Source organism: Fopius arisanus, unplaced genomic scaffold (assembly GCF_000806365.1).
Source record: "Fopius arisanus strain USDA-PBARC FA_bdor unplaced genomic scaffold, ASM80636v1 scaffold00068, whole genome shotgun sequence".
Classification (NCBI taxonomy): Eukaryota; Metazoa; Arthropoda; class Insecta; order Hymenoptera; family Braconidae; genus Fopius; species Fopius arisanus.
The window spans coordinates 676,552-701,937 of record NW_011887807.1 but is presented as its reverse complement, the minus strand read 5'-3'; the positions used below and the strand labels follow the sequence as shown (position 1 = coordinate 701,937).

The following is a 25,386-nucleotide window of genomic DNA, read 5'->3' as shown; positions in this document are numbered from 1 at the left end:
TTATTCATTTAATTTCTAACTGAAGTAATGCTCGCTTAATATAATTATTAAAATAACAAAATTTTCTCGGAATTGTCTCGAAGATTTCCCGAAAAAAACTGTCCACCATCCGATAAAATACTGAAAGTACATCAATTGCGCAAACGTCAATGACTATTTTCTAAAAATACCACCAATCATGGTCTCTACACAAATGGCAATAGCCGATTGCCCGATCCAAGCGAAAATCTATTACAACTCAACTGCCAACTCGCAAAAACCCATAACCCCTGATGCATGAGAAAATCTATTACGACTCTAGGCATAACCCGCGAAACTCACTCATGAAAAACTAAGACCCCCCATTACCCCAAGATGAATCGATACATTCGTCATCCACCGACTGATTTATTCATGCCCCCTTTGTCCCTCACTCCTAATACCATCCAGCAACCGTCAGTTCATTGAACTTCACCGCATACGCGTCTATATAAAGTATCACTCAAAGATTCCCTGCATATTCCCGCAATAATTCCACCCGAGGAAGCATCGCTTTCTTCCTCCACCCAACAAAGGAAAAGAAAAAAATAAAAAGATCGACTCCAAGACAATAGACACCTTCTACACAACAAACTCCCATTCCCTTCCGCGATAACCGCCCCATCCACCGATCCATAATACATGAATTTCCAGGTGCCTCCTCCCCACGAGAGAAAGCCCCGGAATAATTCGCGATCGATGGCCGATTCCAGGATTAATTGTCCGTAACGATGTGGGGAATAATCCTCTGGCTGACGTGACAGGTCAGCGTGTGTAAAGTTAGTGGTGGGTGGGAGTAGGGGATGCAACGGAGACAAAAAAAGGAGTCAAAGCAAAAAGAGGGAAAAAAGGCGGCATTTGAAAAACAAAAGGAAAAGAAAAGAGAAAAAAAAAACACGCAACACGTTGGAAGGCGAGCGCGAGTGCTTCTCGTAGTCTGTCATAGCCACTGAGAGAATAACTCCGAAGTTAAGAGAGAGTGAGAAAGAGTTAGTGGGGGGGTTCCCGGTCAAGTTGAACCGCTGAGTGGAACCGCTAGGAGGCGTCTATGGGGTCACCCAATTGGCCCGATGTGGCGGTAATGGTTGGTGGGCGGGAGTTTATTGCGCAGCGTGGGTGCGCACCCACTCATTTACACATCTTCAACTGCTCCCTCACGCATGTCAACCCCTCACACATCGATGAAGTTGATGGTGAAGCAAAAGGGAAGAAAAAAAAACAAAGCAAAGATGCAGTTAATGTGTACACAACAATGTTGGAGTGGCGTCCATTTTAAAGTAGTATTGAGCCCCCAGGGGCTGGATCGGGTGAATGCGGTGCGCGAGTCGGGGGCGCCTTAAATCTTGATCTCACCTTAAGTCTCTCCCTCCCCTCTTCTATGTCTCAAAAGGCATTGAGAGGGAAGAGGAGAGGAGGGGGAGAGAAGGCAGTCTGGGCGCGCTTTGAGCCACCGAACGGAAGCCAATCTGCTCGAATCCGGCGGAGCGCGAGCAGTCACGGTTAAGGTAGAGGAGGAACATATACCTTGGTGGGCTTTATTGACTTTCAAGGGGTTTTGTGTTGTGTCTGTCGGTTGAAACCCTAAAACATTCTGCCGTGACAGTTACACCTTTGTGGCATTGTTGACGGTGATTGTTGATGGTGAATTGAAAATCGCAAAATTACCCGGCGTGCTCACCCCCGCGGCTATTCTGTTTACCCAAAGTTTTGAGCTATGAGATTTTGAGGGTACTGGAGGGTGGTTGTGATTATCGGACTTGAAACCCTGGACTTCCAGTTGTTTTTCCCAGTTATTTGAATTTTTTTTTTTCGGGTCTGACGAGTCGACCACTTCGTGAGGATGACGGGGAGTCGATCACCCCATTTGTTCATAATTGTTGAAATTTGTTGAAATTTGTTGAAATTTGTTGAGTGGTGTTTTTTTTTTAAATGTTATGCTGTATTGTCTTTACTTCAAAAATGATTAGATCTGAGGACTGTATCCGTTTGGGATTTGAACTTGAAAGCTGTTGCATGTGAGACGTTTTTGCCACTGCGCCGAGCGTTGAAGTGGTGTGAATTATTTATTTTGGCAGATCACTTTCGCAAAGAAACATTGATCGGTGATAAATAATAGTGAATGCAGGTGGTGGAGGGGATTGTCGAGTAAGTGCTCTGGCCGGTGATGATGATCGGCGGTGGAATCGCGACACCTCCGAGCACTGGCAAGCCCCTGGCTGCCATTAACGAAATGGTTGTCATTGATAGCGTTGGTAGTGCTAGTGTGTTGAGTGGTAGTGGCAGTGGCAGTGGCAGTCCCGCCACCGCATCAACTCGTACCAATAACAATAATAATAATAATAATAATAACGACACGAGTAATAATAATATTAATAATGAGGGACACGTTGCTATTGGCAATAGCGGGGGGAGTAACACTGGAAACAGTGGAAAATTGTGCTGTCAGGATGATGACAATGTGACAGCCAATACTGGGACAACTGTTACCCGACCATGGGAACCACCATCGCCGACACTCGCCCAGGGGAGATCGCGATTGGTACAGATTCACTCGCATCCACAACATTCTCATCATCATGGGGGAATTTCTGGGGTTTCCCCGGCCTCTATCATTGACGGTATGTTTTCTTTTTTTCTTTTATTTTTAATATTCAACTGATTGATATATTCAACGGAATATTTGAACATTTTGCCATTGAAATTTAGAATTTCATCGAGAATTTCTGGGAATGTGACAGGGAGATGTCATTGAAATGACGTTAATGGATAATAATGTCTAGAAAGTAAATGACTGCGCCAATTTATGTCTAATTGCCATGGAGTTTTATCGATTTATTGCTTCTAGTTTTGAGTGGCAACATGAGTTTATAAGTTGTTGATATCGTACCCGGTTTTTATGTTTTTCATTGATAATGCTCTCTCAAATATGCGTGTTAAAGTTATCCAAATCTCATTCATTAATTTACGCATAAACCTAAAAGCTTTAATTACAATTAAAATTAAATTCGAATCTGACAATAAAAAATGGAGTTGACTTCATGCCCGAGATTTCAATAAACATTCCACATAGCATATTGGAAAAAATGTTTACAAATGAAATAACCGGTTAAGGTCTTCGGGAAAAAAGGACAATGAGGAGCGAATGGTTCATATCCGCTTGAAATAAAATCAGGAAAAAAGTCCAAAGTACTGAAAGACTAAATTCAATGAATTGATAGTGAGCTCTAATTTGAAGGCGTGGAAATTATCCATTAGCGTGGCGCGATTATCGACAGGCTTGGAGTGCGATAAAAAAAAAATATAAACGGCAGTTATGAGCGCTCAGAATATTTTGCTGTGTGAAAACGGTGAGATTGAGTCAATTAGTTCTCAGTGCTCTGAGAAGTGTTGTATAAATATTTAGATAAGTGGTATAACCAGTGGTGGGACAAGGGAGGTGTCTAATTGGCTATTAGGTAAATTATCTGTTGGCCTGTTCCAGGGTTCAGGCACCTGGCGCACCCAAGACCCTAAATGAAAAAAAAAAGGCTTTTCTTACTTTATGGGGGGATTCCCCGGGTATTAAAAGAGGATCCTCTCTCATTCGGCCTCTTATAAAATAAATGGATAAAATACTTGCTTTTTTTCGATCGCAACCTCTCAATTAATCCGAACCTAATTGATTAATATCCTTTAATTTCCATAAAACGTGGGCATTTCGGACGTTAAGGAACGCCCGTTACGGTTGATGAATTATTCAGGGAAGATTTTGTCATTTTAAATACCATGTGAAACAATTTATTTCGGGAGTTGTACTGAGAGATTTTGGGGAATGAATGGAATACTCCGGGGATTCTAAAATGGTACGGATTATCTAGCATCGATTATTTATTACAAGATAGAGATTGAAAAATGTAATTAATGAGATTATCCGATGAATTCGCTTTATTATCAATCGGGATTCGGATCTGGATTCGATCGGGAATTTTGGATTTAGTGGAAATTAATTAACAATTATGAACTTTGGGAACGACAATTACACGGGTTAAAAAAATGTAATCGGAATATTTTTTCCAAATTTTCCAAAAATTTCTGGAAGACTTTTCAGACTTTTTTTTATGAAACAGAAAAAAAGTCGGAAAATAAAACAATTTTATTTTTGGGAAAGGTTTTGAAAAATTTTTCTAAAATTTAAATAAGAAAATGTTTTTTATAATTAAGATGGCGTATTTTCTGAGAATATTGAAAAATTAAAAGAGTAAGAAAACAACAGTATAATTTTTAAAAATTATATTTGCAAAAATTTCTAGAGAGTTATAAAAAAAAATTTTCAAAAAATTTCCCAAAAATACGATTGTTTTGTTTGTGATTGTTTCAAAAAAAAAAAATTTCTGAAAAGTTTTCTAGAAATTTTTTGAAAATTTGGAAAAAATATTCCAATTCCAATTTTTTATACCCAGGTAACTGAGGTTTTTAATTACTTGATTATTGATCAATTTATAATAAATGATACTTTTTTCAAAATCGTGTTGCATATTTAGAATTATATCTTGATGACTTTTCCTAGGTGAATTAATGAATTAATTAGTGAATGATGCAAGAAATAAAATTGTTGGATTTCTGGTTGGAAGTTGCTGAGAGGATCGATCGACTTTAAATGATCATAAGTATAATAAATTGAATGGCGAAGGTTGTGGGTTGTAAGGTATATAAATACCACAGATTGTATCGATGAAACATGATTTGTTCAATTATCAATGATGTACTCCAACGGAGTGAGTGACCTTTCAAAAAGTGTCTGTACATTCAGAGCAATTCTCACTGCACGAGACTTCTAGATCTGTTATCTCTCCGATTGGTATGTAACGCTCTTTCTCACTAGAATTTTTGATACCGCAAAAGGTTAGACGTACACTCGGAAAATTGAGAGAATTATTCAGCAGTACCCCAAGTACTCAAAAATAATTGAATATTTTTCAATGGATTCATTGTGTACACGGAGAGAAATATTTAGTAAAAATTACGGAACTTTCAGTTCACTCACCGATTACGGAGTTAATTCGAAAAATTTAAGTGACGGTATCGTTATTTTTCACCGATAATTCAGATAAAAATTACGGAACATCGCGGAAAAATTCCGTGACTTTAGATAAAAATTACGTGACAGTTCCGTAAAATTTCCGACAACCATATTTCGCTCCAGAATTACGGAAAATACACGTAATTTTTATTGAATATTTCTCTCAGTGTAGGAACGACTGACTCAAATTTCACAGTTTTATATTCCGAACGCAGGGCCCAAGGGATTTTTCTCGAGAATTTAACTAGATCCAGACTCGAAATATTTCTAAATGACATTCATCTTCAATTCATCCGTCAGTTATTCCTGATCGCAGGGAGTCATTAATCAATGTAATTCGACTGATCACTGTATAAAAGACTGTCAGTAACTCCCATGACTGTCAGCCATGAGATATCGTAATGAGAAACATTCATACTCTACATTATTAATCTCACGATCAATTCTTCTTGAAAAAAAAAATGAATTAATTAATGAAAATTAAAAATATTCATCTATCATATCGAAAAGTAAAAATGAAATGATTAAGGAGTGAAAAAATAAAAAAGAGACGGGGTTAGTGAATTGTTAGTGAGTGCTGAGCATACGTGTTAGATTCTCCCGACAATTCTGAAAGATATTAAATTCTAAAAGCGGCCCTATAACCCAAGCCGAATCGTCACCCTCTCGTCTTTCACCCGAAGGCAAAATGTGAAACATTAGGTGAGACGCAGAAGAAGACTCACCTGTCATCACATGCCATACCTGAGGATCTCCTCTTTCCTGAGGATTACTAAATAGCCAAATAATGAGAGTGCCAACACGAGGCAGAAAAGAGAATAGAAAATGTAGCGTGATAACCGATGTTTCACGGTTGCCCCCAAATGGTCAATGTCCTCCAATCGTTCGGTATAATTTTAAAACAAAGCCATAAATCACCCGACAAACTTGGCAAAAGTGAAGCTAAAAAATAAAACAACGAGTAACAAAGAATGAAAACATAAATTGCCGATGAAAAAGAGAAAGAGGATAAAGCTGGGAAGAACAGCTCCCGTTCGCGCCTACGGTCATAAACCACTAACAAGTCCTAAAGCGACTGGTGCAAAATTCTCTTCTACCCCGTATGCATCCTGAACTTGAAAACGAGGTGTTGAGGATTACCTACGTACTCTACATCTGCAAAATTTTTATCGACTCTTTCGCACCGCCGAGCCAGATACTGGAAATTTTCTTCGATGGGTATATGTGCCTCCTATGGGATGAAAACCGGTTTTGAAAAATACTTATATACTTCGAAACGACGTGACGAAGCCAAACAGTAACCGAGTACGCGCGCTTATAATGCCACCTTTTTTTTTTTTTACCAATACGGTTGCCGAGTTGGAGAGTACCCCGTGTTATTCCCTCACTTTCGGTTTCAAAATGTATTTCGATAAGATTTTATCGGCTCGAATTATTCCGCGAAATAATTTTCAACGATAAAAGTTTAGGAATTGATATATCCATTACCTTATAAGGGACGCTAATTTCGGCACGACTGGTTTCAGTTAAATTTTTCGTTTTTCCTTTATGTTCCTTCATTTTTAGTTGTCAGCTGAATATATTTTGTTATTTTCCATTTATTGTTAATGTTTTCGCTGTAATTTTGAGTTTCATGGCTTATGAGTCCAGATGATCAGTCTGTCATAAAAAAAAAATGTTCGTTGATATAAAATATCAACAATAAATACTAGTACTCATAAATCTGTTTAAATACATGTACTTGATTCAAGTTTTTTCCGTCACAAAAAAAAAACAAAAAATGCATTCAATTAATTTTTGGATTATTGAGTGAAATAATACCAGTTCCCGATCCCTGTGTTGTTTCTCATAAATATTATAAATAGATATCAGTTATATACCTAATTTATGTGTAGTATATGCTTATGATATTAATATATAATTATAAATAGATATCAGTTATATACCTAATTTATGTGTAGTATATGTTTATAATATTAATATATATTTGGCTAATATACCGTGTGTTGGTTTGTAAGAATTTTTCTCTGTTCGGATTGAATTCTCCGAAGAAACAATTAATTCCCCGTTCTTTGAATACAGATACGTCTGTTCTTGCCGTGAATTCAACTCAAAGCTTGTGATTGCATTGTTTGGTTCAGGTGTTGGACTTCAAAATTGTGCAGGCGCCTTTTCTGGTAGCAATAATACCGCCGGCGGGGCTTCACGTCAACGACTGCTGGAGCTGTCACATGGTTTGGGAGCTCTCAGACATTACAACGATCTCGCCAATCACGTACTCTCTTTAAATCAGCAGGGAGCGGTTGTCACTAAATTATTGGGTAAGTCAATCAAATTCGAGGAGATCCCTCTAATAAAATTACCACCAAAAAAGTATTTTTCGCAAGGGAAAATGTCCATTAAGGAACATCGGCCCACACCGAAAAATTATATCTCTGCATTTTGTTGAAAAGATTTCTTAAGTCATTATGAATTATTTATAAATTAGGATAGGAAATAGAAATATAGAGTTTCCGTGAAGATTCTTTTTTAAAAAAGTGCGATTTTTCATTCGCTCGTACATTTTGCGATGTTAAGACCTTTAAATGTTTAATAAATCTGATCAATTATCGGCGATCACTCCTGGAATCACGAAATAATTCTGGAATTAATTGATTTGTAATCGATAATGAACCGGTAAATTGTCAATTATCAAATTGTCACATTATATAAACAAATTGGCAATTTCAGAATCTAAAAAAATTATTTTTCGTGACGGTTCGTCGTTCCGTCATTCAAGTCGCAACGTTGCCAAATTTATTCTATCCACTTCAGACATTGTATCGAACAAAAAAGATTCTCCATAAATTTCACTTGCGGAATTAATTTCCATTCTCGTATCATTCCGCGGAATAATTCATTAAAAAATTATTCGCTGCAACAAATGGATCATATGACGATGAATTTAGATTGTAATCGATTTATTCCCTCGGACCCAAACGAGAAACGATTTCTGCCGATATGACAGAAAAGTTCTTCAGGTCTTCATCAAATTCATTTTTTTCACAAAGAAAAAAATGCTGGACATTCAGAAAATCGCAGATGCATCTCTGACTTTTATCCAAAATCCGTAATTGTTCACGGCAATTACTCCGAAGATAAATCCAGTAATAACACCTCAAAATCGATCCGAGCCAATTACAAACATTCCCATAACGATTTGATTTCCCATTCGCAGATTTAATTGCGGCCTATCAATTAAGAAAACACCAGCGAAAGCGATTTTTTCCCCTTGAATTTGATGACACTTAAGACCGCGATCAGTATCTGCAGACATTTCATCACGTGGATCGTTCCCTCTCACTTCTCAAACAAGACCAAGCAAATGATATCGTATCAGGTGGCGAAATACATCACCTAGCCAATGGTATACCTTGCCAATGCTCTTTATCTCTCTCCCTCGAAAAATCCATCCTTGTTTATATATTTTTTCTTCTCATTGTTGTGCTCAACTCTGATCTGCTCTGGTCTACGTCTTTCTCCTCTTCTTCATCTTCAGTTTTCTCGAGGTGCCCGCTCCTCGTTAACTTTACGATCGCCTCGTAAAAATACCGTTCGAGAATCACGTCCGACGCCCCAGTAATGTCTTCATTTTCGGAATACCAACTCCTTAAGTTACCCGTTTCGCGGTGAATATAATGTACCATAATGGCCATGACCAATTACTTAATAGTCGCAGAGACAATTTGAATGTACCTCAATTCATATCAGTTGATGCTTCAGAGAATAATTCTCTGAAGTAGTTCATTGGATCTAATCCAAAATGCAGAATTAATAATCATCTCCTTGGAAATCTTATCGAGACTCACCAATGGCCCAGCAATGGCCCAGAAATGGCCCAGAAATGGCCCAGAAATGGCCCACCAATGGTTCACCCCAACCAATCAGCATATGATGATGTCGAATTTATTCAATTAAGTCACCAGATCATCTCATATTTTCAATCCTGATACCTGGAAATGACCTTGGATCATTCTCAAGTGGTACTCTTACAGATGAATATCACTGGACTATTGATGATATTAGATGAAAAATCTCCGTGATCCACCATTTATCCAACCTCCTTCATCTCCATCCTCTTTACCCTTGGCTTCATACCGTGACTCGTACAATTCTCTGCCTTGGTTGGCACGAATAGCTGCCAATCGATTCCATGCAAGACCGACACGCGAACTCAACCACCAACACCCGGATAGCAAACTACCATGGTAGCATGCATCAGGGAATCGAACTGCTTTGATTTTTCCAGCGCTACCCTCATCGCGAATTAAATTATACATTTTGCATTCTAGGGGGGTCTCGTTTTTAACCTTTACTCACGATTTTTACGGTACGTGTCGATATAATTAAAAGGAATTTCAGATTTTAGTGCAACAAGCATGTAGACGAGGATCTTTACTTGGAAATTTACAATTCGAATTTCAATGCTGGTCGGAATTTGCCGATTCGACTTTCGGATCACGAGTTGGAAAAGTTTTGGTTTCAATCCGATCAATTAAATCAGCATTGAACCAATCTCAAATTCTAGCTCAATTTGACGTTCCTGTTTGGACAGAGTAGATTCCCTTGAAGACAACTTGACGGAATCAATACCAAACCTCGAGATGAAGTTCGGTTTACACTTCGTAATGTTAGATCTGAAGCTCATCTCATATTGGTCAGCATTTCCTTGATAGCTGCTGTAGCTAAGATTCGTGTTGGTTTCCTGAAGAACAACTAGACTTTCAGATCAAGAGCTACTAGAACTGCTACCAGAATCCTTAGGTTCGCGATGAAAGGAGTTCTCTTTAGTCTGATCGGTCAAATCTCGACAAGATCTGTGTTAAGTCTTTTCAGATCAAAGACTGATTCGCAAGCGTCACGTACCAAATCAGTCCTGTCTAGTCTAGATCTAGTCTTAATCTAGTCTGACATGATTTTCATCTGAGACTTGAATTACCCCACGGATTCTTCGATATTCTAATCATCTCAAATGTTTCATGAAATTATGGTTTGTCGAATTGAATGTAGTCCACATAGGCCATGAAAATACAACCGCATGCTGCAGGCAGCTTTAACCATTATTCTAGCGAGCCACAGACTAGACACCAAAGTGTTAACAACAAAATTAGACTACAATGTAAACGGTGAAAGTTATAGTTTGTGGCTTATCTCGCATTCTAATGGGCGAAACCGAGACAAAACGTTCCCAAAGAAATATTTCCTCCAGGAAAACATGTATTGATTCAGGTGTTTCATGTTCTCATCGGCAAATCTACTTTCGAAGCAACTTGCAATTAGGTTGTTTTCCTGATACAACTACCTGCAATTTACGAAACACAAAGATTTTTCTGTGTTATCACAAAAAGGATCGTTTCAGTGATGAAAGTACGATGTCTTCATCATCATCTTCACCATTCAGAAAATCCAGTCTTCAACGAAATGTCTTTCAAATCTCAATCATATTGAATCAATCACTGAAAGGTGATAGATACATATACAAATAAATGAATGAACTAACAAATAAGTTGAAAAAAAAAGCATGTCGAAGGAATTTGCTCGAGGCACGGATACCTATTAGGTGGGTAACATCGTTTACAGTCTGGCACGCACCTCTCCCGTGGGAGCGCACGCGATATGAAAACCATCGGCGACGTTTGGTTCCTTCTTCAGCAGCCATTATTGTTATTAATAATAGTACGTAACGACCGATAATTGCTCAAGTCTGACTGCGCCTCTGGTTTCCATTAAATACATCCAAATGACGGTAGAATGTCTTTTTTTTTATAAAAAAAAACTCGGTTTTTCCTCATCCTTCCATCGATGACTTAAACATGCAACGGACGGATTCAATGTAATTCTCGCTAAAGGATTCAGGCCGCACGCATTGAGGATGACGTGCGTGTTTTTCCATCCTCCAATCATTCTTGTGACGGATACACCTTTGATATGCGTTTTCACGTCCCTGAAGATGATGGAGCCTTGGTACTTTAACCCGGACAATTTTAATTGCAGTGAAGATACCTCAGAGTTGGAGATCATGCGGCAGAATATTGCGATAATCCGACGTCTTCAGGGATTCTTATGACGATGATAATTTGCTCGGATGATTCATTGATGCATCATCGGTTTATCATTTGGTTATAGCAATTATGGAGCACGATGAATGGCGCCTAGTTCATTTTTCTCCTTTGTTGGGGATCAGTGATGAGCGGATGTTGACAGATCAATATTTAATTAATTGACACTAGAAACGTGGAAATTTGTCTTGCGTACCGTCGGCCTTACGGTCTTCATTCCTCGCCAGACAGTAACAGCTTAAACATTAGATAGTATCTGTGAATGTAGGCGTCGAAATCCCCGAGTTATTTGAAGCTACGTTATGCCACTATCACAGCAATTGCTAATAGCTCATCATTTCATTGATAATTGTTTTGCAGGTACACTGAGACCACCTGGTCTGATCGGTGGTAGCAAGCCCAAAGTTGCAACACCAGCGGTTGTCTCGAAGATCGAGCAGTACAAGAGGGAAAATCCAACGATATTTGCATGGGAAATTCGGGAGAGACTTATATCCGAAGGTAATTGCAACGAAATACTTGGTGTACACTGAGTAATTCATCTCGAAAGAGAAACTCTAGGAAATCTTTTTCTATTTTAATACTTCGATTGAAAGCAGAACATATTTCACCCGACAATTTTATTCTGTCATGTCCAATCGAATGATTTATTTGACTGTTGTCTTTCAATCATGTTTTTCCACGATTCAAGTTCGAAATGAATACTTGAGTCCAGTATAATTCACTGCGAATAGAATTTTCGTATTACAATCCTATTATGCGAAGGACAAACATCGAGACTATCGATATCTCGAAAGTATGTCGCACTTGTTCCTCATTGGTTTACTCATCTGAGGCGGGTAATTTGAATTGAGAACTCATTTATCTTCAAATCATGATTACAATGAGAAAGTATTTCTGGGCAAAGTAGGAGTGAGATAAAAACGTAAATTCCAGGTGTCTGCAGTAATGCAACAGCTCCATCGGTAAGCAGTATAAATCGAATACTCCGAAATCGTGCAGCAGAACGTGCAGCGGCGGAGTTTGCCCGTGCCGCTGGTTACGGGCTTTATGCCGCCGGACCTCACCCTTATTTCAACTCAGCCCATCACCACCCAGCATCATCCCATCACTTGCCAACAGGTTGGCCAACGCCCGGAGCACCCGGACATCCCTGGATGATGCCACCATTGACCTCTGGTTTATCCGGAGCTTCCGCCCTCCTGCTACCACCGTCATTAAGTCCTGGAGGTGGTGCTGGATCAACCACCGTCGCTGGTAGCCCAGAGCATGCATTGCATGCTGATGCCATTGCTCGCGGTTATCTACAAGGTATGTACAATCATTTGACCAGCAATTTGAATAGCTCGTCAGTACGATTCATCTCAATTTCAGAGAATTATCATGATGATTATCGTGAGCCCAATTCATCGGAAGGGCCCATTTATTTATTTTTTTTTTCACCAGATCCTTCGTTACCTCAATTCACTATTCAATTATATCAGTGATATTAGCCTGCGTATTTGCGATGCGATTACACTCACGGGAGGTCATATTCTCTGATAACTTATTGCCAATTTACACGCTAGGGTGAACCTCACCGCGGTAAAACAGCTGGCCAGTCTTTGGGGATATGATCAGACCACTTTATTATTCTGGACAGGTTGCTACTTAGTGATTCATTAGTGGTCATAAACATTAAGCAACAATGGATACGGTATAAATTAACTTGACAAGGTTGGGCTATCGAGAAGTCCCTCATATCCACAAATCTCAGGATTCTCGTATCAAATGTTCATGCGTATCATTTTTGGAATTATCGTTTCGGGTGTTAGTCGTCGATGAAATTATCTTGAGAACTGTTTTGACAGTCATAATCACTGGGATTTGTCGTTTATCAACAGACGAGGGTGACGATGGTAGTCTTGATGGGTCGGAGCAGCCCAAGTTCCGTCGGAATCGGACAACATTCAGTCCTGAACAGCTGGAGGAGCTCGAGAAGGAATTCGAGCGGTCGCATTACCCGTGTGTATCAACTCGCGAGAGATTAGCATCGAAAACATCGCTATCGGAGGCGCGTGTCCAGGTGAGTGTCTTTATTCATTCCAAATCTCTTCGGTCCCGATCATTACCGGCCGACTATTCAGACACGTTCATTGAAAATCGCGGATCAGAGGATCGCGATTAAATTTAAACATTCGTCATTTTCCAAATCGTTCGACTGCATCTAATCAGAACGAATCATTGACTCTTTATCATTCATTACATTACAAAATCCAAATAATTGAATTGCCCTAACAAATATAAAGTTCGCTTGAAAAAGGATTCAATAAAACACTCGACGTACATTGACAGTCTCTGATTCCAAATTATCCAAATTGATTACAAATTGACTTGATGATGCGCAAGCTAGTGATGATCCCCTCTCGCGATTGATAATGAAAAAAATCCCCTTAATCATAAGTCATGAGCTTTCTAACGACCTAACTCGTCACTCTTAGGTTTGGTTTTCCAACAGACGGGCAAAATGGCGGCGCCATCAACGAATGAATCTATTGAAACGTTCCCCACCGCCCCAGTTACCACCGCCATCAGTGGCAACAACCCCAGGATCCCATACAACGAGTGGATTGGATATTCCCCGTACACCGAGCTGTACAATCGGCGGAATGGGCGGCGAAAATAGTGCATTCAGAGCTGTTGTCACAACAACAGCCCAGGATGGTGTTAACAAAACGAGTGAGCGTAAACCAAGTGCTTTTAGAATGATAAGTCAACTGGTTGGTGATGATCCACCAGTGAATTTTAATCCGAGTAAAAGTCCGGACAGTGGTAAAAGATCACGTGGATCGCTATCCATGGAAGTTGAATCGCCGGATGATGAGGATGAGGAAATTGATGTACAGGATTCGGATCAGGAACTTGCATCATCGCCTGTTGTCTGGAGAGATTCTTGGACTGATCAGCAACCCCTCGAACTTACCAAACACGATCGTTGAAATTTTTGTTTATTCAAACGTTTAAATACTTTTCCTCTTCTTTTTTTTCTTTTTTACAATGCATTGTTTTAATTGCTTAATCTACGCGAACAAAATCAATAGCACAAAACTGTCAATAATCTATTAATGTGGAGGTTGGCATATCTCTGTATTTTAATGACTCAACTGCCGACTATCATAACGCGATTATTTTTCATTGGAATACAGCCGGAAAATTGATGAATCCGTGTGACAAAGTTATGTTTAAGTGGATTGTAAATGATTACCTGATGAAAATTCATTGAAACCGCTCGTACCGAGTTGAACTAGTCTCTAAAACGAATGAGAATGATTGATCATTAATGGAAAAATAAAGAAAGTAATCGTTCGAACCAATTCTAGAATACAAATTCATAGACGATAAGAAGTATTGATACCTTGTATGCTATATAAAGACAGATCATTAAATCAATCCGTCTTCTTTATTAAGATCGAAGGTAAAACTATTTTTTCAATGAAGACTCGATGATTCTTTTGTATTTCTGTATTTGGGAGAAATTCGGTATCGCTGGATCTTTTATTTTCGGTGGAAAAGATATGTTGGCAGTGTTGGGTGAGGAGCGCTGAAACACACCAGTCGAATTGGAGAAAAAAATCATCAGTTGAGAGCTCCCGATTACCTGTAGAATTCAGCGGGAGTTGTTCTCGCAAATAAGGGTTCCTAAAACTTCACCGTGAAAACTGGTTTTTCATGACATCCACCGCGACATTTGTGGCGCAAGCCTATTAACATTTTCAAACCGAAGGCACTTATGACTCTCCATTAAATCTCAGGTAAGAAAATCAAAATTAATTGTATTACCGATTATTGCGAAAATTCGTATCTCGAGGTGATCGATAATTGTCTTTATCTCGCTAGTTTCATTACAGAAAATGCTCGTTCTGGGGAATGGAAAGAGACAATTGAGAGATGCGATAAAACGGAAAATTGTAATTTCATGCATTTATTAATTATTGTCGGATCTAATGCCGTCAATTTTTTTTCATTCAAGAATTTAATCAAGACACGATATTTTTTTTGAAAATTCAATATCAAATACAATTCCATTTGTCATTTTATTCCGCATGACATTTCAATATAATATTTCTCGAGGGTTAATATTTTGATTAATAATAATAAATATGAGATGTCATTAGAACCCCCGAAATATCACCTGTTAACCCCCCGCGATTTGCGAACAAAGGCAGGCATAATAGAGAAAAAAGAAAATCATAAATAAAGAATATTTTTTTTGAATAAACAAAAACTTGTGTAGCTGAGGTGCGGTTATCCGAGAGTCAGAGGAGAAACGAGAACGTAACAATTACTATCTGAGACCGATCGGCGTGGAAAGATTAACGATCTTATACTCTTACCGGCACGTCGAGTGGCTCAACGCGATTGCCCATGAGACGAGGGGCACATTAAAGTCACCTCCTCCTTTCTCAATGAGATATTGCCGGTCGGGCCACCTTTTCCCTCGTCTATTCCTCTTTTTTTTTCCTCCCATTTCCCATCTCCCCCCATGTCCTTTTTTTTTATTCACCGCTTGCCGCCCCCGGGATAGCTTGTAAATCCTCACCGTTTTATTTCCTCTTGCTCACCGAGAAAATCTCCACTGAAATCGTAACTGTTTTTACTTCTGTTCGGTGTCGACGGGGACCGAGCATTAAAATACACTCAACATTTGAATATATCGAATAATATAACTATTGTCAATAGTTGTAATGTGTGTGGGGTTGGAGTTGGGTGTAAACCCTTGGACGATTGAGAAAAAGGAGTGCCCGATGATTTCTCGCCCAATTAGAGACGACCGGGCTATAAACTTCCTCCGGTGGATAAGATAGGAATATACCGTGGGTCCCTGTTTTCTCGTCGACAACCTAAACCATCTCACCCGTTTTCACATGTATACCATACAAATATACTTAATACATGAATTCTCCATCATTATTATTTCTGCTAAATCATCGGTGGGAGCAATATTTACCTCCGGAAGCCGCGATTAAGCGGTTACCATTCTACATTTGTGAAGATATTCCGTTTGGGTTACGTCATTCATTCTGGTGACAAGTTTTTTCATTTATTTTCATTTATTTTCATTTATTTTAATTTATTTTCATTTATTTTCATTTATTTTCATTTATTTTCATTTATTTTCATTTATTTTCATTTATTTTCATTTATATTAGTCGTTACTAGGGACTTTCGAAGGTATTGAGTCTACAATGTTGGAAAATTACTTGGCAAATTATTCTTATTCACCCTTAAAGTCCAACTAGACTTAGTACAGCCCCAAGCCTTCCTTTCCAAAACTAAATAAATCCCCAGAACAATCTTATTTCCCCTACACCCGGCTTGATCTATCATTGGACTGTCACGACAGATCACTGTCCCCACCGTAAGTCCCTAAAAAACCAAGTCCCATCCTGGCCGATCAGCCGGACTAATTGGCTCGATCCGAGCGTTTATTTATCGTCAACCAGAGAAAATGCCGAGTCACAATCAAGTATCAATTAAACCAAAAGAAAAAAAAGAAAAGTGAAAAAAATTGAAAATAAAAAGAGAATTCACCGACTGACTCCGAGGTAAGTCAAGCGATTCAACGAGAATAGAATGTGGATTATTGAATAAATTGGATTAAACTTGTTGGTGGGATTTACAAATGATTTAATATATTATACGCAGGGAGAATGCGAGCGGGTGAAAATGAGACGACTAGGATGGTGTCGAGGTGATGTACAGCGACAGGGTCGATAGCGTTACAAGAGCTACTAACCCATCTCTCTCTCACTCCCCATGTTAACGTGAATCTCTCCTTGTTTGACGCTCTTATCCCCTTCGATACCTGCGAAATGCCTCCGTTCTCACACCCCACATCTCTACTTCTCTCTAACTTCTCACTCGACGCCGAGTTTCTCACCTCTTCTCCATACATTTCACGCCATTTCCCTTCTCCAACTCCTTTCATCCCATCTTGTCGCCCCTTCTCACACACAACCTCAAACCATCGACGTGTAAAGCACACGCTCCCCAAGTCCACCGCCTCCACTTCTCTTCTTCTCTTTTTTTCATTTTTATTTTACATTTTTTCCCTCTTTTTCAAGTCTTTTTTTTTCCCCCTTTTCCTTTTTTTCCCTTTTTTTTTCCTCTTGCCTCTTGCCTCTCGCCTCTCGCTTCAGCCCTTCTTCGTCCTTTTTAGGTGGGAGGGGGAGGGGGAGGGTGGGGTGGCAATGTTTTATTTTGCTTATATGTACGTTTGCACGCCACCTCAGGTGCCCACGAAAGAGCGCCAGCCTATCTGACCACTAACTTATTATCGCGAACCGCCATTAGCATGTTTATAGGAGTGACTGGCAACATGGCATATACAATACATACATAGGATATATTGTGGTGGATTTTTTATTTATTTATTTATTTGTTTTTTTTTTCGGGTTGAAGGGGCTCTGGTCAGTCTGGGTTTATTTACGATCAATTAAGGATTGCGCTTTTTCGGGGGAATCGCGACCGGGAGGGAGAATGAACTTGTAATTTTCGACAAATTGATTGGTATTCTGGTCATAATCTTGGGGGTTATCGGTGAGATTTATTTTTGGGGTGGATTGGGGGGTGGTGGTGCGGGGATGTAGAGGGAAAATTTGGGGTAGGCGGAATATATGCACGGGGACAAAAAAAAATTATATTATTGTATAATTCCGGTTGGGGGAGAGATATTTAATAATTATTGAACTTAAATTTGGTTGATGATTACGGTAGTAATTGAGAGGAGTTATTTTTCAGGGGAAGTTTAAACAAAAATTACGGAACACTCGGAAAAAATTTTGTCTTGAGAAATTTAAAATTTATGACTGGCTGTCAATATACTCGGGTGAAAAAAAATGTAATCGGAATATTTTTTTCAAATTTTCAAAGAATTTCTGGAAGATTTTTCAGAAATTTTTTTTTATGAAACAAAAAAAATTGGAAAACAAAACCATTTTATTTTTGGGAAAGGTTTTGAAAAATTTTTCAAAAATTTAAATAGGAAAATTCTTTTTATAATTTAGATGGCGTTTTTTGAGAATATTGAAGAATAAAAAAAGCAAGACAACAATCGTATAATTAACAAAAATTATATTCGCAAAAATTTCTAGAAAACAATAGAAAAAAATTTCCGAAGCAAATTTCTGAAAAATTTTTCAAAACATTTATTTCCGAAACAAAATTTTGAAAAATTTTTCAAAACATTCCCCAAAAATACGATTGTTTTGTTCCCCGATTTTTATTTGTTTGAAAAAAAAACAATTTTCTGAAAAGTTTTCCAGAAATTTTTTGAAAATTTGGAAGAAATATTTCCATTACATTTTTTTTCCCCGGGTAGAATATCTTCTCTTGAAAATTCTTCAGCATCAGCTTTTACTCATCAATTCTTTATTAGAAATTCATTTGAATGGCCACCGGGGTATGCCCTGTTATTTTTTAGAAACGCCTGATGCTTTAGAACAAATAAATACTGTTAGACATAATCATTGTGTACCATAACTCTCGATGCTGGGAGCTCTGTTTTAGAACTCAAAAGAGCCATTATAATTGATCGTAAATACATCAAGTGTACTTCTGCGTATATGGGACACGCTGGCAGTTACCATTCTGTAACCGCCATTTGTGGGTACAACAAGTGGAAAAGCCTTTTTCTCACCCAATTAACTTTCTTCTGTACTCGAGATATTAATGGCGTACTTTAACGGGCTTTTGAATAACGCCTTTATGTTTCTAATAAGCAGTATTTTTAATGGACTCCAACGGGAAGGACTTCTACAGAAAAAATATGATATTTCCATTGAGAAAAAAAATCAAAAAAAAATCGTTACCATATTTTTCAGTCATTCGCAATCAATTTCTGCGAGCACTAGCTCATGCATTGATCCAGTGTCTCCATCAATAACTGGGAATGAATTCGAGGGCCTGTCGATCGGCTCGATATCAGTGAAAAATGCCGATCAAATCCCGATGCTCTACATAATATAGAAGTAGATGTCACGTGTCTTATTCATCGCACGGAAAATGCAAATCGGTTGGAGGCAATCGTTCAACTCTCGGTGGAAAGTAAAAAAAAAATTGAGAATGTTCATGTCATCCAACGGATGTTGGATTTATGTATTCATGTGTTGGATATGTTGAGGATAAATGACAGGAGCTTTGAGTGATTGCCGTCATCTAGATCGCGTTTGGCTTTTCCTGATCGCGTTCGTGACGGGAATTATACCGCCGATGTGAATCAGAAGCAAGTGGAGGAATCAGTCTCAACTGACAAATCATTAATTTTCAAATATTTCTGCGATAAGATAAAAACGACTTTCGTGTAATCAAAAAATAATTGCTCCTCTCTCAAAAGAATTTCTCCCATACCATCGATTAAATCTCAAAATTTTGGATTAAACCTAAAATAATTCTCGCATAATTCAAAATAATATTGAAAAAAATGTAAACTAATTGACATTCAAACGTAGCGTTAAACAAAAATAACAACCGTACGAGTGTTGTGAAAAAAAAATGATAAAAAATTTCAGAAAACACATCAACACCAACAAAAGGGAATATAATTGCCACTGACTCTCTGGAGATGATTTATAACGCTCTTTGATAATAAACTAATAGCCCCGAAGATGAAAAAGGAAAAGCCCGCCTTATGGAGCTAACAAGCCTGACCGATTCTCCCCAGTGGCTGTACACTTGCCCTTTTTGCTTACCTCCACTGAAAATGTCCATTTTTTTTTTTCTTTATTTTCTCTCTCCCTATATTACTTTACGATGTCGATAGTGGCAAAGAGGTGTACGAGTCGTTCGGATGCCCACCCCCGCTGTGTTCCTAATAAACCCACTTGCTGGTTGGGATAATGGGCAACCAGTGACTCCACAACTCTTGGCAGGAAAGGTGAGCTCAGTCATTCCATCATTCTACCACTCAGAACATCGTGTATGTATCCACATATAATCTATCCGGGAGAGTGATCTTCGGGCCAATCTTTCGTTTCGCACTACCATCTTACGCTTGTTATGGTGCATCGCACGGGTTTGTACGCATTTAAGGCGAGAGAAATTATCAAGATCTGCTGCTGGTTTGGTAGCTATTATGAGAACATTCCTCTGGACATTAATCCAATACTCGCAAATCACTGGAGAATATCATTTTGGTTAAAGTGTACTAGATCTACTCCCACATTCAACTTATTCCATATATAATTAAAATAAAATGATATTAATCAATTTAACCTCTTTGAGTCTTTTCATTTATTTCAGTTGATGCTTATGGTGAGTGTGCATGATAGGGGTGGGCACCCCTTACTCCGTTTTTCCTTCAAAAAGCAAGTAATTTATAATTTATTTACTTTAAGAATGTTTCAAGCCTCACTAGCACTTAGCATGCCCCAGGGTTCGCGACGGGGACGCCACTGGAATCAACCCTATCACAGGTCGACCAGGACCGGTCTACTCCCTCCAGGTATATCCTTAATTGAGTGCGACTCGATTATTATTTTTTGTTTTTTTTTTATAGCTAATAGTATGGAATAATTCCAGAAAATCGGAACTTTTGGAAAATTCAAAAAATGTCAAAAATTAGAAAAATGGTAATTTAGGGAAATAGAGGATTGAGAGGATCCAATACCCTCAATTAATCCTCCATCAGGTATGCCGTATGAACAGGTGAATAAATACTTTCCTATCTTAGGAGACTGAATAAAGTTGTGAGTAGAGAAGATGGAAACAGAAATGTAAGAAGTCATAGCATTGAGCAGCGAAAGCGGTAGCAGGTATGAGGTATTATGAATGGAATAATGGAGAAAATGTGTGTGTGGTATAGCAGAAGAAAAAAGAAACAGACAAGCCCCAGTCAATGCACACAAAAGTCACTATAACCTTGTGGACACATGTGTGTACAACTGTTAAACCTCCGTTTCACAGATGATATTAACAATCTTCACTTGGTGGTGGATATGTTTGAAGATGTCCAGGTGGTACGGTCTTTAATGAAAAATTTGTCATGTTTTTGGAGAATCAGGCCTTCCGGTTGACTCTCCAAAATGGCAAATAATTGCTCCACCAATAATTATTATATTTTTCAATGAAAACACAACTAAAAACAACAATTAAAAACAACCCCCTCATGTATTCCATTTTTTGAATGAATTTGAGTTGAGGAATTTCGAGAGGAAAAAATGTTAAAAATCATATTTTGCGAAGGTATGGGATAAAAATGTTGAAAAAAATCGTGAAGACTCCGGTCAGTGCATACAATGACCGATAAAAATTTCGAAATCTCAATGTCGCCCGTTTTCACGTAGACTGTCGATCACCGAATGACGAAATTTAGAGGATCAATCGTTTAAAGCGACACTTTTTTTATTCGTCAGTGGAGACTGTTCCAGTTGCATACAGTCAATAAAATAAAATGACTGGAGCCACATTGTTCGGACTTTAGGTAACAGTAGGGGCTGTGGGCCCCCTACTGTGCAAGTTATTTGCCACGATCCTCCTTCATGATTTTTACTCTAATTTGTAGCGACAGCAACGAAGAGCACGCGATACCTCATGACATGGTCCTTCCACTTCTCCCTTTATGTCCTTAACTCTTTTCGTTTTATTCACTTGTCGATCATCTCCTTTTTACCCTCTTCCTCATTATTATGCCACCAGGTAAGCAGTTGCCTTTAGTCTTTCTCGGTGCCTTCGGGGCTTCCACTTGGATTCCTTCGAGGGAATTCGCTTGAGGGGTTATCCTTGAATAATGTGAGAACTCGAGAAAAATTCATTTTTTTCCATAGTCTATAATTTTGCTGAAGCTAACCAGTCAGAAAGATATATATTCACTTGATTAATTATCCCAATGGATTCACTCTCGACAATTATTGATTCATTACCAATTTATTTATCTATTTTTTAAATTATCTATTACTCTTCCATTATTTCATTTTCACTTTTTGTTGTCCTCGGAAAAGTCCATTCAATTAATTCCTTTAATTAATTTTATTAATCAATTAATTATCGACACAAAATAATTTCTCGTTTTAATTAGTCGGTTTTATAGGAGTTAATAAAATAATTAATTAGGTTTAAATTACTATTACATTTAGAGCGAGTGAAAAAAATGATGTGGATCATTTTTTAATGTGGAACTCATTTCAACGGATCACTGGAAATTTTTATCATTTTTCATTCTTTTTTCTGAGAGAAACAATGAATTCCTTTTCATACAGTATCTCTCAGTAGCGGCTGCTTCTTTTTTTGATCTACCGGGCAGTTAACTTTGAAACGTGACCGGTGCGATTTGATATTATCGATTTCTTTTTATAAACTTTCGCTGAGTAAGCATCGACTTAATTAAATTCTTTAATTATCCTCTCCATTTCATTTTTATCATTGTAACACCAGTCGTCATTGCGAGTCATTGAAGAAATACACACGTGAAATTAATCGTGGGGCTGATGCAAGCTGGAGATATATTTTGTCAGGAAGAACGAATTAGTCCGATTATTATCGTAAAGTTGGGACAAGAATTACTGGATAACATCGATGCTGGAATTCTTGGAGAGACACGTGAGGTATCCAGTTCCTAGTACTAGTATCTCGAGATCGCTGTGAAAATTGTAACTGTTCCCGATTAGAGTAAATATCTCAACTTATTTAATCCTTCGCGGATTCATCACGCCGAGGAAAACTTTGGTAAGATTTTCCCCGAATTTTCCCGGAAAAAACAGTCGAATGTTTTTTATTAAATTTCGAGTTGCATTTGTAGGAGACTAAATATTTAACGATTATTTAATTAATTGATCCCATCTTCCATTTATTGTTAACAATTAAACTTTGGTTAAAGACTCGATATAATAATAGCTGGGTTGATTGTGGTAAATTTAATGTTGCTTGCTCGAGAGTTCGTCTCCAAGTTCGTGTCCTCAGTCACCAAATCGTCCAGGGTATCAGGTCTACCCATTTTTTTTTAACCAAGTTTTTTTTTATTTAACAATATATATGTACATTATTTACAACCTTAACAAACTAGTATGAAAAAACAGTGGTTTTTAGGATTAGTTATTACAGAATTATGTGGCCTGTCGAGGCTCTCGAATTCTTGGTGTAGTATAATATTATAATATTAATATTCTTAATTATTGATCTATATTTATTGGAGATTTCATTGTCATTTAATTGATGACATTTTCTATGGCTATATAAGTATTTGTGCTAATCAGGTCTACCCATTAGACAAGGCCCTTTGTCTATGGGGTTGGTCCACGTGGCAGCCTAAATGTTTCCATTATTCCCTCTGATCTGTCACAACAGGTCTCTTGTTCGTTTTAACGTCGAAAATATTTCCAACACATTACAATACTAAACATTACTCTTCATTTTTTCAAATCAATATCTATCTATAATATTATATATCGTTTTGTGGATTTGACATATGCATTTTTTAATTCTATATTTTTAGTTTTGAGGTGCAATTTTTAGTGGAATATAATGAGATTATGTTCCAATTTTTTAAATATTTATGTTATATATTAATTTAAAAAAAGGGAGGGTTTTTTCGCATCCGTGAATATTTTGTTGAAGTATTTCGAGAATAACTTCTATTTTTATATCCACGAATCGATTGAAAAAATCATGAAGAATCAGAAAGATGATATACACGTAAACATTTATTTACTCAAGCATAAATAACGACGGTCGTTTACAATGTCGATTCTAATATCGAAACAGGTCACAGAAGAGTGAGCTTTATGTGGTTCGGGGTAATATATTCAACAAAAGAGTCAAGACGCGTGAAAGGTAGCGAAGGGAAAGACAGTTTTGGTAATCGGTCGCGGTTAGGTATGCGGTCACCACCATCCGAAGAATAAGAAACTCTTCCATTTATTTTTTCACCCAAAAAAAAAATTGAAATGAGGAAAAAAAGGAAATGGAGGGACTGAAATTTTTTCATCTCCTGCAGTAAGGCCTCTCGAATTTATTCAGTCGTCTTTCCGATGACTTTGTGTATGAAGAGTGCGGTGATCCATTGCGGCGAATCGCCATGAAGTTACGTGCAACGTCCGTGATCGCCGAGGCTTGAAAGATATAGAATTTAAAAATTTATAAGAAACACAAATGAAAAGAGACGATGGTAAAGCCACCCGCCAGCTTCCTCCATCTTTGCGTGTGTTAGTTTTCATTCGATGGGCAATTTCTTGCACGCAAATCCCTCCGCTACTGGAATTCTTCACTTGCAACAAACAAAAAATATATTTTACACTCTGCGAATTCAGTCTGTCAGATCACTGGGGTCAATGGGTCCGAAAATCTCAGTGGCTTTTCTCCATTATCTCCCAACGGAAATAATGACTTCGCGACTTCTGGATGTGATTTAGAGACTTTTTGGAAATTGTGATGGTCTGAGTTCACGTGGGAAGAAAAATAACTGAAAAATTACTGTGCGCCGGACAGAAACCAAAGAAAAAAATATAATTGCAAGAGATATAGTCTCAAATTATAATATTATTATATCCTGAACATATTCGATTTAAATTTACAATATTTCCTCAACTTAAGACGTGCCATATCTCTGCACAGATACATTTCCAAAATATAATGCATTATATCTGGATATAATTGACTGAAATAAAACTAAGTATGTCTGAAATATATTTTTTCAGCATGAAAAATCCACAATAACGCATTATTTGAATACTCGTAAAATATCCACATAACATATCCCGCTAAAGTACATCGATAACAAAGAGTGTTGAACTCATTCTTCAGACGAATGAATTCTCGTGATAAGTTATCCGCGAATTTACCAGAGTGACCCGAACGCGATAAGAGCGATTTCTCACTCTATATTACTGACGTCAGAGAGGATTGACTAATGTAGAGACTCAGTTCTGGGGGTTTCAGTGAGCCCAATGGCATCGCAGTAGTGCACCCCAAGAGAGGGAGGGCGCCACACGCAATGGTGGGGGGTCTGCCCGTCAACCGACTCGGTAACTGCCTCAGTAGCAGTCTTGCTGTCAGAGGGACCAGTCAACGGAGTGAATGTCATTTTCTGCGTTACGAAATTTGTATTCACTGAAATTGAAAAATTCGAAATTTTTGAAAAAGTATCAGGGGAGCATGAAAATCGAGGAGGTATTCACTGGAATTTGAAAATTCGAAATTTTTGAAAAAGTATTAGGGGAGCATGAAAATCGAGGAGGTATT

General features: G+C 38.0%; 1 protein-coding gene across 2 annotated transcripts; it reads left to right on the top strand.

The window, feature by feature from the left end:
- The first annotated feature begins 1,483 nt into the window (after positions 1 to 1,483).
- On the top strand, positions 1,484 to 14,604 carry LOC105269383 (paired box protein Pax-6). 2 transcript variants are annotated; one of them, XM_011309560.1, is made up of 6 exons: positions 1,484 to 2,636; positions 7,219 to 7,398; positions 11,536 to 11,676; positions 12,112 to 12,486; positions 13,059 to 13,240; positions 13,656 to 14,604. In XM_011309560.1, exons 1-6 carry the CDS (start codon positions 2,183 to 2,185, stop codon positions 14,151 to 14,153), a joined length of 1,830 nt encoding a protein of 609 aa, XP_011307862.1. In that variant the 5' UTR covers positions 1,484 to 2,182; the 3' UTR covers positions 14,154 to 14,604. The 2 variants fall into 2 exon arrangements, with proteins under 2 accessions (XP_011307862.1, XP_011307863.1); XM_011309561.1 differs by having other exon boundaries at positions 13,673 to 13,934.
- Positions 14,605 to 25,386: the final 10,782 nt, after the last annotated feature.